This window comes from Larimichthys crocea, chromosome XXII (genome assembly GCF_000972845.2).
Source record: "Larimichthys crocea isolate SSNF chromosome XXII, L_crocea_2.0, whole genome shotgun sequence".
In the NCBI taxonomy this organism is placed as follows: domain Eukaryota; kingdom Metazoa; phylum Chordata; class Actinopteri; family Sciaenidae; genus Larimichthys; species Larimichthys crocea.
In genome coordinates, this window is record NC_040032.1 from 8,280,415 (window position 1) to 8,293,368 (window position 12,954).

Below are 12,954 nucleotides of genomic sequence, written 5' to 3' on the forward strand. Positions count from 1 at the left end.
GAGGAGGAGGAGGTCTTGTTTCACTGACCTGTGTTTGTGCACGATGGCGTTGAAGGCCATCCCGTCTCTCCAGCTGGTGGTGAAGTTGTGTATGTTGACGTTTGGATATCTGCAGAGTCACATCAGATCATTGATCAGGAATCATTCATTAATAATCACTAATCATTAACATTAATCATGAATGATTAATCATGAACTCACCCTGCAGTCTTCATCTGGCACCACAGCAGCAGAGCGTCCTTGGCTGATTTCTTCTCCTTGTTGTCTTCAGTCTCCACGCTGATGTCCTGAATCTGTCAGCAGACCAACGATTTTTATTAATTAATACTAATCATTATTAATCATCGTCTCCATGGCGACCATAAAGCTGCTGTACGTTACCTGGAAGCGGAGGATGATGGTCCAGATGAGTCCGAGCGTGAGGCGGTGGTTCCCGTCCACGATGTCATGTGACCCCATGTTTTCCAGGTGGACCTTCTGCTCCTTGAGAAACTGCAAGGCCTTGTCCACATTTTCCAGGCAGTGGATCCGCATGCGGCCCTTCGTCGGCTTCGGCTGCAGAAAGATACAAACATGATGAAGAGGTCATGTGACAGGACCTGGGTCAGGGTTCTGGTGGGCTCTGTGTGGTACTGACCAGCTGTTCTCCTGACAGAACCTCCAGGAGGCGGATCAGCATGCGTCCGTCACGCAGGTCTGTGTACAGGTCTCCGATGCGACAGGTGACCCGGCCCAGGTGAGAGTTGACCCACTTGGTGAAAGTCTTCTTCTGCACGGCTTCACGCTCATCTGACACACACACACACACACACACACACACACACACACACACACACACACACACACACACACACACACACACACTTTAATGTGTTTGTATTCATTTCATTGGATCAGACTCAAACAGCAGCGAGCAGACGTGAAGCTGCAGCAGCTCAGACAGGTGGAGCATGAAGCTAATCCTGCTCCACCACCACCACCCAACAAGGTGACCTGGATTCTACAACACGAGTCTGAAAACACCTTTCTAACGTTAATACAACGTTCACACTGAAGCAGAAGCATGAAGTCACTGCTCAGTCTGACATCATTGCTAAACACGTTATTTAAACGTTATAGCGACGTTCAGCTGGGTTCATATGAAGTTATTCAGTTATTAATGTAAACAGTGAAAACACTTCGAGCTCTGCGTGTTGAGCAATCGACCAACTGTCAGCTAAAAAAAGACATTTTGAAATTTCACTTCAGGGTGGAGCAACACCGCAAGACGCAACGCCTGACCGCAGGCGGGGTTCCCCTCCATCTATATCTGTACTACATATATCTATACACACATCTGTGTCCATGTATATCTGTACTACATATATCTATACACACATCTGTGTCCATGTATATCTGTACTACATATATCTATAAACACATCTGTGTCCATGTATATCTGTACTACATATATCTATACACACATCTGTGTCCATGTATATCTGTACTACATATATCTATACACACATCTGTGTCCATGTATATCTGTACTACATATATCTATACACACATCTGTGTCCATGTATATCTGTCTGTGTATATATCTCTATCTTCTTTTGAAGTAATGATGATCTGTTCATCTTTTGAATAAATTTAAATATTAAAGAAGTCAGTGTGAATCTTCATGAACATATTAAAATGTTTGCATATTTAATGAGCAGGTTTGTGTGGACGTCCTGCAGATGGACACACCTGTCCGTCTCACGTTCAGACTCAGATTTCATGTTTTGTGGTCGTCTCACAGCGTGAAATAAAAACCTCAGAAAAAACAGCTCCGACACGTTTTATTGTAATCTGAGCTCAGCGACCCGTCCTCGCCTCAGCTGCAGAGGACGCAGATACAACACGAGGACGAGGACAACACGGGGACGAGGACAACACGAGGACAAGGACATGTGGACAACACGAGGACGAGGACAACGCGAGGACGAGGACAGGTGGACGACACGAGGACAGGTGGACAACACGAGGACGAGGACACAAGGATGAGGACACGAGGACGAAGACACGTGGACGACACGAGGACAACACAAGGACGGGGACAGTTGGACAACACGAGGACGAGGACAGGTGGACGACACGAGGATGAGTACAGGTGGATGACACAAAGACAGGTGGACAACACGTGGACAAGGACACAAGGATGAGGACACGAGGACGAAGACACATGGACAACAAGAGGACGAGGACATGTGGACAACACGAGGCCGAGGACAGGTGGACGACACAAGGACAAGGACACGAGGACGAAGACATGTGGACAACACAAGGACAAGGACAAGGACAACACGAGGACAGTGAATCACAGATTCATCAGAATAAAGTTTTCACATAATGTTCTCACACTGTGTCACTCACTGACGTCTCAGCGTGTCCTTCAGATAAAGGACGTGTCAAACTGAGACAGTTACACAGATTATAATCTGACTTCAGGAGCTCTGCACACACACACTCTGTCTCTGCCTCTCTCAGGTGAGCAGCCCACATTCCTCGTGTCTCTCAGTCGTGCCGAGACAGCGCCCGGCTCGGCCCGGCCGTGGTCCTGAAGAACAAACATTGCTGCTAATAACAAGGAGCTGAACACGAACAGACAAACAATCCACCAATCAGCTCGTGACGCGCTCTCTGAAACCTGTCATCAGGTGAGCAGACGCTCGGTCACTGTTTACCACGTCCATCATGAACGCTCAGCCATGAAGACGGAGACACAAACGTCATGTCACAAACCTGCAGAGCTGCCACATGGTCACATGATCACACAGCAGAGGACAGGGTGGGAAAAAGTGAGCAGAGTAATTACAGGTTAGTGTGAGTGCAGCCGGATCTACATATTAAACACACACACACTGAACTACAGCCGTTTAACGTGTGTGTGCGCGTCCTCTCTGAACTCGTCGTGTCTCCAACACGTCCAGTCACCGTGAACATGTGTGCCGATGATTATCTGACCTAATCCTGCTGAGCTGTCTGCTGATGAAACATCACGCGTTACCTAACCTGCAAAGGGTTAACTGGGCGCTGTTCATGTCCCAGCATGCAACATGCTTTTCTACATCAGGTTCAGGAGCTGAACACACACACACACACACACACACACACACACACACTCATGTTGGAGTGTCACAGTGGAGACGGGGACTGCGTCCTGCTGCCAGGAGCACCGTCAGGTGACACACAGAGGGCTGGCCTCCGCCTCCACCTGTGCGTGAGGACTACCTGTCTGCACACCTGTAGTCTGACAGACGGCTGCCAGCTGTCGCTCTGCGTCCAGTTTGGCTTTGAGAAATAAAAGACACAGAGCTTTTAATTTGAAACTCATCAGGAAGTGATGAGTTCATGTGAGGAGCTCACTGACTCCAAACATGTCTGACATGTCTTGGTCTGTTTGTCTGCCGTGTTGCTCTCCGTCACGTTGCCGTGTTGCTCTCCGTGGCGTTGCCGTGTTGCTCTCCGTCACGTTGCCGTGTTGCTCTCCATCACGTTGCCGGGTTGCTCTCCGTCTCATGTTGCTGTGTTGCTCTCCATCACGTTGCCAGGTTGCTCTCCGTCTCATGTTGCCGTGTTGCTCTCCGTCACGTTGCTCTCCGTCTCATGTTGCCGTGTTGCTCTCCGTCACGTTGCCGTGTTGCTCTCCGTCTCATGTTGCCGTGTTGCTCTCCGTCAGGTTGCCGTGTTGCTCTCCGTCTCATGTTGCCGTGTTGCTCTCCGTCACGTTGCTCTCCGTCACGTTGCCGTGTTGCTCTCCGTCTCACGTTGCTGTGTTGCTCTGTCTTCAGGGTTGCTGCAGGCTCTGCTGTGTTGCTCTCCGTCACGTTGCTCTCCGTCACGTTGCCGCGTTGCTCTCCGTCTCATGTTGCCGTGTTGCTCTGTCTTCAGGGTTGCTGCAGGCTGTGTTGCCTCTCGTGGCGTCACAGAGGACTCCTGAAATAACTGGGCTCACTCAGCACTTCACAACACAAACACATGCAGGCTGCACACTCTGTCCACCTTTCAGTTACTGTCACAAACGTTGGACTAACGTTCCTCAAACATGTTGGGAGCGTTCCTTCCTCACATTCCTGCTCTGCTCTCTATCGGCTGACTCGTCCTTGACTCTGGAAACTCCTCTCGTCCTTCGTCCTCTCGTCCTCACAAACAATACGTCTTCCATCAATCTGTCGCCTCTAATCTGCTTTAATGATTATTCCCACAGAACTGATTATGACTGTGTGCCAAAGGACAGAGACAGACAGAGAGACAGACAGAGAGACAGAGAGACAGACAGAGAGACAGAGAGAGAGACAGAGAGACAGACAGAGAGACAGAGACAGACAGAGAGAGACAGAGACAGACAGACAGAGAGAGTGCTACAATTTCATAAAAACTACAAACTGTCTTAATTTTTGATTCACAACAATAAAGCTGCTTTGAATAATACTTGATACAAACTGGAGTGTGTGTGTGTGTGTGTGTGTGTGTGTGTGTGTGTGTGTGTGTGTGTGTGTGTGTGTGTGTGTGTGTGTGTGTGAGGTCACAGAGGAACACGTCGACATGTTATCTGTTGTTTGTCTCCATCACATATCGTAGTGACACAAACACCCTGAGAGTCTGTCTGTACTGATCACTGTGCTCATGTTGGACATCATGCAGATGTTCATGTTGGTGCAGATATACATGCAGATGTTCATGTTGGTGCAGATACACATGCAGATGTTCATGTTGGTGCAGATATACATGCAGATGTTCATGTTGGTGCAGATATACATGCAGATGTTCATGTTGGTGCAGATATACATGCAGATGTTCATGTTGGTGCAGATATACATGCAGATGTTGGTGCAGATATACATGCAGATGTTCATGTTGGTGCAGATATACATGCAGATGTTCATGTTGGTGCAGATATACATGCAGATGTTCATGTTGGTGCAGATATACATGCAGATGTTCATGTTGGTGCAGATATACATGCAGATGTTCATGTTGGTGCAGATATACATGCAGATGTTCATGTTGGTGCAGATATACATGCAGATGTTCATGTTGGTGCAGATATACATGCAGATGTTCATGTTGGTGCAGATATACATGCAGATGTTCATGTTGGTGCAGATATACATGCAGATGTTCATGTTGGTGCAGATATACATGCAGATGTTCATGTTGGTGCAGATATACATGCAGATGTTCATGTTGGTGCAGATATACATGCAGATGTTCATGTTGGTGCAGATATACATGCAGATGTTCATGTTGGTGCAGATATACATGCAGATGTTCATGTTGGTGCAGATATACATGCAGATGTTCATGTTGGTGCAGATATACATGCAGATGTTGGTGCAGATATACATGCAGATGTTCATGTTGGTGCAGATATACATGCAGATGTTGGTGCAGATACACATGCAGATGTTGGTGCAGATGTACATGCTGTTGTTGGTGCTGTTGTTGGTGCTGTTGTTGGTGTTGGTGCAGATGCTTTCACACTTCCTGTCAAAGCAGAAGTGCCCTTCCCTCTCTGCGGTTGAACGCCGCCTTGCCACATGTGGCAGAGTTATTTTTACTGTGACGGTTTGCTTCTGTACGTTCACTCAGCTGTGACACCTTCAAACTATGAAGAACGGCAGGTTAACGCTCACAGAGAGGGAGACGCTCGGCAGGTCATGCACCTCCACTCTGATACTGAGGGAGGGAGGCCAAGGCTAAACCCTGAGAGTGAGACAGAAACAGGCAGCACAGACACAACTAAACCCTGAGAGTGAGACAGAAACAGGCAGCACAGCCACAACTAAACCCTGAGAGTGAGACAGAAACAGGCAGCACAGCCACATGTGAAACATCTGGATACAGAGTCAACACAACAGTAATTAACCTACAGCCTGCTCACTGCACTGTGGTGTGAGGGAGAGAGTCAATATTAGGAAATCTGTACAAACATTTAGTGTTTGCGTGTGTGTGTGTGTGTGTGTGTGTGTGTGTGTGTGCGTGTGTGTGTGTGTGTGTGTGTGTGTGTGTAACGTGACTCTCAGTCACAGCTGGAGGCCAGAACAGTTTCAAATATTCTGTTACAACAGTCGATTCACGGCGAGCAAACCTGAGCCCGACGTGACATCGCCGTCCTCCAGTTATCAGCCAGTCCTTAAATAAAGGCTCACACACACACACACACACACACACACACACACACTTTACTGACGGAGGTAACTGAAGGCCATGACAGCTGACGGAGCACGGAGCTCCATCACTGACCTTCAGACTCTGAACACATCCAACCAAACTGACGCTGGATTTATCTGAACGTTCACACGGCGTCACGGAACGAAGCAAAGTGTCAATAAAGGTTGTTCAATGAAACACACACACACACACACACACACACACACACACACACACACACACACACACACACACACACACACACACAGCTCAGGTTATTTAGTGACTCGGGTTAGAAACCATTCAGTCACTGAACAGCTGGTTTTACATGATGTCTGTGAATGTTTGAGATGTTTGTGACGAACACGTTTGGAATGCGTCCATCTGTGTGAAGAGTGTGTGTCCACTCTTCTTCTGTGGTTCCTGCAGACATGTGGAGGGGGAGGTGGAGCGGTGACGGAGGAATGAGCCTGCAGGCCCGTCAGACTGGAAATACGAGTGGGAGCTGCCAAGATGTGATGAGTGTGTGTGTGTTTACAGCAACCTCCAGAACTCATGACCCATACAGAACATACATGAACACACACACACACACACACACACACACACACACACACACACTGATCCGAACGTTTCTTCCTGTCTTAGGGAAGTGAAGCTGTGTGACCTCACGGTGACTTCAGGCTTTGAACCTTCAGATTCTGAGTGAAGTCCGACCTGACGAGTTTTCATAGATATGATCTGTTATCTCACACACACACACACACACACACACACACACACACACACACACACACACACACACACACATTCAGGCGTCATGGAGGAAACACTCCGTCCGCCTGATGTCGGACACACACGTGGAGACCGGACAGACGTCCACAGCACAAAGCGTTTGAGGCTTTCCTCCACACACAGCCGTGCAGTGTAATCACATAAGACGGGACAGGTGGCGGCCCGGTGATCAGGTGCCAGACCCGCTTTAAGGCTGAGCTCCTCGCCGGCCTCCACCTTAAGCCTGAGAGAGAGGAGGCTCTCCACCCTCCTCAGGTAATCACTCATGCCTGGAAAACGCTGAGCTGTGTGGAGACTTATTTACAAGCCGAGCACCTGCTGGACTACAAGCAGAAAATACTCTGATTACTCTGAATACTTCCTGTTTGGAGCGTCGATAAGCGGCTGTGACGTGTGTTCAGGTGTTCGGGCCGAGCTCGGTTCTGGACACACTCTTACCTTGCAGCTGTTTGAAGCGTCCTTCCAGGATGTTTGAGTACTGCACCTGATTAACAAAGGCAGCTGGGGACAGGCAGGGCTCGCGCTCCCGGTGCTCCCGGTGCTCCCGGTGCTCCCGGTGCTCCCACTCCATCGACGTTCTCTGATATTTCCTGTCAGATCCTGAATGAAGCGGACTCCTCCTGCATAGCAGGCCACTTTCCCCCCAAAGATCAGATCAGGATCAGAACCTGCAGCACAGTCTGTAAATCCAACACTCCTCAGAGAGGAACCACGCAGGCGCCACAAAGTTGCCGCCTGTTCTTTTTTTCATGGACTGTTCGTCCCAGCTCGTCCAATGAAAACGCAGCTCAGTGTGGACGGCTTCAAAGAATCATGTCAGAGGAAAGTGGAGGACAAAATGTTCTCCTGTTTCACCTCCTCCTGTGAACACACTCCGCTCCTCAGGCCTCAAACTCTGGTTTACTCCCTCGTGGTTCCAGTAAAAGAAAACCCTGAACACACACACACACACACACACACACAGCAGAGCGGGCTAACCGGCTGTGGTCGGATAGCTGTGTAAACACAGCCTGCTGTGCAGTCATTTGCATAAGGTGTGTGTGAGGGAGGAGCACAAAGGAGGACTGTGGAGGAGGGAGGAGGGAGGAGGGAGGAGGAGGTGCAGAGGTGGACTAAACCATTAGAGCCGTTTGCTCCGTGTAGCTGGAGGGGGATTATTCAGCTCCACCTTAATTCCAGGAAGCAGCAGGGTGTGGACTGACAACAAGGTATATCACCACAGTCCTCCGTCAGCCCGGGCCTCTCAGCCTCCGTCAGCCGACATTCGATCAGTGCTCTGCTGCCGTACGCGGAGGCGTTAACACAGGAAGGAAGTAGTTGAGTCAGTCTCAGCTCGGCTCCTGAAATGTGTGTGTGTGTGTGTGTGTGTGTGTGTGTGTGTGTGTGTCAGGCAGATGGTTGACGGTGGGTGGAGGGGGTGGATGTGAGTCATCACTATCTTCAACAGTTATAGAATAAAGTGTACGAGCTGGAGACAAAAATAAAAGGAAGCTGAGATCTGAAGGACTGCGTGTCCCAGAATGCATCAGCATCATTTAAACATTGACGAGGTCACCGCGTTCTGCTGGGGTCAAAGGTCGGCGTGTTTGTTTGATCCGGGTTGGTTCTGATGAGCAGGCCCGTCTGGACCGGCTCATTAGAGGACAGGAAGCCCCCCGGGACCTCCGGAGCCAGTTTATGGAGGAGGGAGCAGACTAATGAGGAGAGCTCACCTCCTGCTGAGGAGCAGAGAGGAGCAGAGGACGCTACGCTCACACCTGATGATGAACTGATGAAATAATAATAATAATATAATGAAACAAACGGAAGCACGAGTAATGAGAATTAACGAGAGGAGCTGGGGGGAGGACAGAGAGGAGACAAAGGGAGTGAGGAGGGATGAGTAGACAGAAGAAAAGGTATGTTTCGGAGGGCAGGAGGTGAGGAAAGAGGGGGAATCCCCCTGAACAAGTCGACCTTCAGTCCCTCCTGCTCTGTCCTCAGTGTCAATGTGTGTGTGTCAGCACATTCAACATGTTACCATCCTCCTCTCTCCTTCTCCTCGCTCCTCATGGAAGTCCATCTAACAGTAACAGCCTGCAGGGAAATGCTGTATGAGGAGCAGGAGGAGCAAAGAGGAGCAGTGAGGAGGAGCAAGGAGCAGAGAGTCATGACAAAGAGGAGCCAGTGAGCAGAGAGGAGCAGAGAGGAGCAGTGAGCAGTACAGAAGTGAAGAGAGGAGGCAGAGAGGAGCAGAGAGGAGCAGAGAGGCATGAGCAGAGAGGAGAGCAGCCTGTGCTGCAGCATGTAAAGAATGTGAACATCAAGCCCACACACGTCTGACAGAGACCATCACAGGTAATTTACACACACACACACACACACACACACAACACACACACACACACACAAGAACATGTGTCAGGTGTGTGATGTGTGTGTGTGTGGTTGTGTGTGTGTGTGTGTGTGTGGGTGTGGGTGTGTTATGACAGCACGTGTGGGTTTGGGCCTGTTGCTCCCTCTGCTGGTTCTTAAAGACACTGCAGCTTGTTCAGAGTTTTTTATGTGTAAAATGTGACACACACACACACCACACACCACCACACACACACACACACACACACACACACAAAGAGTCTCAGACTAGATTCATGTAAGATTATTTCCCTAGCATGCACCTGGTGTTGAACGCTCACACAGCTGATCTTCTGTGTGCACGACTTCAGGACAGACGTCAGACAGCAGGACGGACGCGTGGACAGGTGTCGGGGGTCAGGTGGGTTCAGGTGGGTCAGGTGGAGTACACCTCTGACGATGATCTAGTATTCTGCCTCATGGATGGAGGACGTGGATGGAGGACCTCCTCCACCCTGCGGCCCTCCTCCAGGCTTTGTCCCCTTTCTAAGTATTCTGTCGCCCTACAAAGAACTCAGCAAGTCTCTGAGGACGGAGAGAACAAGTTTGTCTCTCCGTCTAATTAGCTCTGCTGCACACACACACACACACACACACACACACACACACACCACACCACACACACACCAATCATCATCGTATACAGGGTGAGTCCTCTTCCTGCATGCTCCTGCAGGCTCCGCCCCTCGTATGACACGTACAGTCACCTGACTCGATGAGTCGACTATAAAATCTGTTTTTAATCAGCGATGATCATTTATCTGAACAGAACATCGCTCACAAAACGGTTCAGCTCAGCAGGATAACGACCGAACACAACGAGCAGAAAGAGCTTTAAAATCAAAAGGATCTGAATCCATGATGATTCAGCTGTATGAACGTTGTTATGAGCTCGACATTACACGAGAAACAAAGCAGGAAAACAACCGCCGTGTTACCGGATGGACCGACTGTGATGACTCTGAGGATAAAGGTCAGCGACCAACGCCTCGATATCAGATCACTGGTAGTCATGAATCAGGTGTTCAGTTTCAGACATAACATCGTCGTGACATCGCGGCTGCTGACATCGCGGCTGCCCGTGACATCGCGGCCTGTCGTGACAATCGCGGCCTGTCATGACATCGCGGCTGCGTGACATCGCGCCTGTCGCGCTGAATCGCGGCCTGTCGTGACATCGCGCCTGTCGTGACATCGCGGCCGGTCGGGACACTCGCGGCCTGCCGTGCAGCTTACCTGCGAGAGCCTTGATGCGTGAGCGCTCGAACAGGCGTGCTGAGCTGTTCCAGTGTCAGTCGGTCTCTGCTGCCAGGTCCCAGCGGTGTTTGATGTCGTTGTACTGCTGCTGGATCTCCAAGCTGTCAAAGTCCGTCGGCGAGATGGTGCTCATGGTGTCGGGGGGAGGTAAACTCATTCAACCTGCGGGTCAGACGCAGACACAGAGTCAGACCTGACGGAGATCCACAGTGACCAATCAAACGGTTCAGACGGCCACAGTCACACGTCAGCATCACTGCAGCTTTATAGGACACATGCAAATATGAGCTGAGGCAGAACAACCGTCACAGATAAAGCTCGGAGATAAGTCAGCAACCGACACAGCCGGCGCAGACTACAAGCACAGCAAGAGAATATTATACTTTATAACCAGGCTCGTCCTGTTACACCCACACAGCAACGTGTTTTTATTCCGACACTGACATTAGTTAGAGACTGATCACAGACCGGTCTGTTTGGACCAACTCAGTCACAATTGACACGGGAAAAATCAATACTTTAGAAATAACCAGGTCAAGAACCCACCCCCACCCCCCACGCCTCCACCCAACCTCACCACCCCAACCCTCCAAACCTCCAGCTGAGTCCTCTGCAGTGCAGTCAGATTAATTCATGTTTTAAGCTTCACATATGAAAATATCATTCATTTCATTTTTAACCCTTTGTTGTAAAGGCTGGGTGGAGCAGACGTGCTCCACCCACCAGGGGATCTCCATTAAGATTAACCTCCAGCACACGGAGCACAGTGTAAGAGCATTGAACAGATTAATGCACAGGTCCAGTCAGTTTGCTAACACCTGTCAGTTTAGCTGTTGTTGTGTCTGAAGCTGTGGGAGACGCAGATGCAACGCCCGAGAACGAGTTCATGCAACGTGTTCACACTGTGAGTGTCTGTATGTAGTCAGCACATCGCATACTAATGAGCTAACATCATGTATTCATCCTGTTCATTTAATATTTCCATATAAACCTTTAAAGAGAACAGCCTGATGCTCAGACAGATCAGGTCAGTGTCAGAGGACCACGAAGCAGCTGGAGAGCTTCATGTGACACACACTGTTATTTATATTAACACAGATCTCTTTAAAGTGTAGATACGAACGGGAAACCAAGAGAGGAACGACCACCGTGGAACCAGAAACTACTATATTAATATATCACATCATCATCATCATCATCATCATCATCAGCATTCTCTTCTAAAGTCAAACTGTTCTGTAACAGAAGAAATCAACAAAGCTCAGATAATCCTGGTAGTGACAGATTAAGAAGTCTGAGAATAGAAACTAAATGCAGGATTAGAGAAGAAGAAGAAGAAGAAGAAAGAAGAAGAAAATGCCTCCACATACACCCCATGACCCAGCTGATGACATGAACCCACTGAGTGTGTGTGTGTGGTGTGTGTGTGTGTGTGTGTGTTGTTATTGTGTGCTTTAAATATGTTGGATACCTGTAAAACATACAAACACCTCTGTGTGTGTCCTCCTCGACATCATCATGTTGGGTTATGAATAAAATAAAGAAATAAACCTGTGTGTGTGTGTGTGTGTGTGTGTGTTTTGGTCGATCAGTCTATGGTGTCTCTGCTGACAAAGAGCTGAAACATTTCTGTAGAGAGGAGACAAAGGGAGGGAGGGAGGGAGGGAGGGAGGACAGAGGGAGGGAGGACAGAGAGGAGACAAAGGGAGGGAGGGAGGGAGGACAGAGGGGGAATCCCCCTGAAGCAAGTCGACCTCAGTCCCTCTGCTCTGTCTCAGTGTTCATGTGTGTGTGTCAGCACATTCAACATGTTACCTCCTCCTCTCTCCTTCTCCTCGCTCCTCATGGAAGTCCATCTAACAGTAACAGCCTGCAGGGAAATGCTGTATGAGGAGCAGAGAGGAGCAAAGAGGAGCAGAGAGGAGCAAAGAGGAGCAGTGAGCAGAGAGGAGCAAAGAGGAGCAGTGAGCAGAGAGGAGCAAAGAGGAGCAGTGAGCAGAGAGGAGCAGTGAGGAGCAGTGAGCAGAGAGGAGCAGAGAGGAGCAGTGAGCAGAGAGGAGCAAAGAGGAGCAGAGAGGAGCAGTGAGCAGTGAGGAGCAGAGAGGAGCAGAGAGGAGACAGCCTGTGCTGCAGCATGTTAAAGAATGTGAACATCAAGCCCACACACGTCTGACAGAGACCATCACAGGTATTTACACACACACACACACACACACACACACACACACACACACACACACACACACAGAACAGAGTCAGGTGTGTGTGTGTGTGTGTGTGATGACAGCACTGTGTGGGTTTGGGCCTGTTGCTCCCTCTGCTGGTTCTTAA

At 49.4% G+C, this 12,954-nt stretch overlaps 1 protein-coding gene across 6 annotated transcripts in view; it reads right to left on the reverse strand.

Moving 5' to 3' along the window:
• Window positions 1–12,954, reverse strand: part of sptbn2 (spectrin, beta, non-erythrocytic 2) — a 41,868-nt gene that overhangs the window by 16,444 nt on the left and 12,470 nt on the right. For 4 of the 6 annotated variants that reach the window (XM_027273868.1, XM_027273869.1, XM_027273866.1 and 1 more), the window contains exons 3-6: window positions 638–789; window positions 382–555; window positions 202–293; window positions 29–109 (exon numbers count right to left, since the gene is read on the reverse strand). In XM_027273868.1, coding sequence (XP_027129669.1) covers window positions 29–109; window positions 202–293; window positions 382–555; window positions 638–789 — 499 coding nt within the window. Of the gene's footprint in view, window positions 1–28; window positions 110–201; window positions 294–381; window positions 556–637; window positions 790–7,410; window positions 7,991–12,954 lie in introns of those variants that run through there. The other 2 variants (XM_019278076.2, XM_027273870.1) reach the window with 2 other exon arrangements.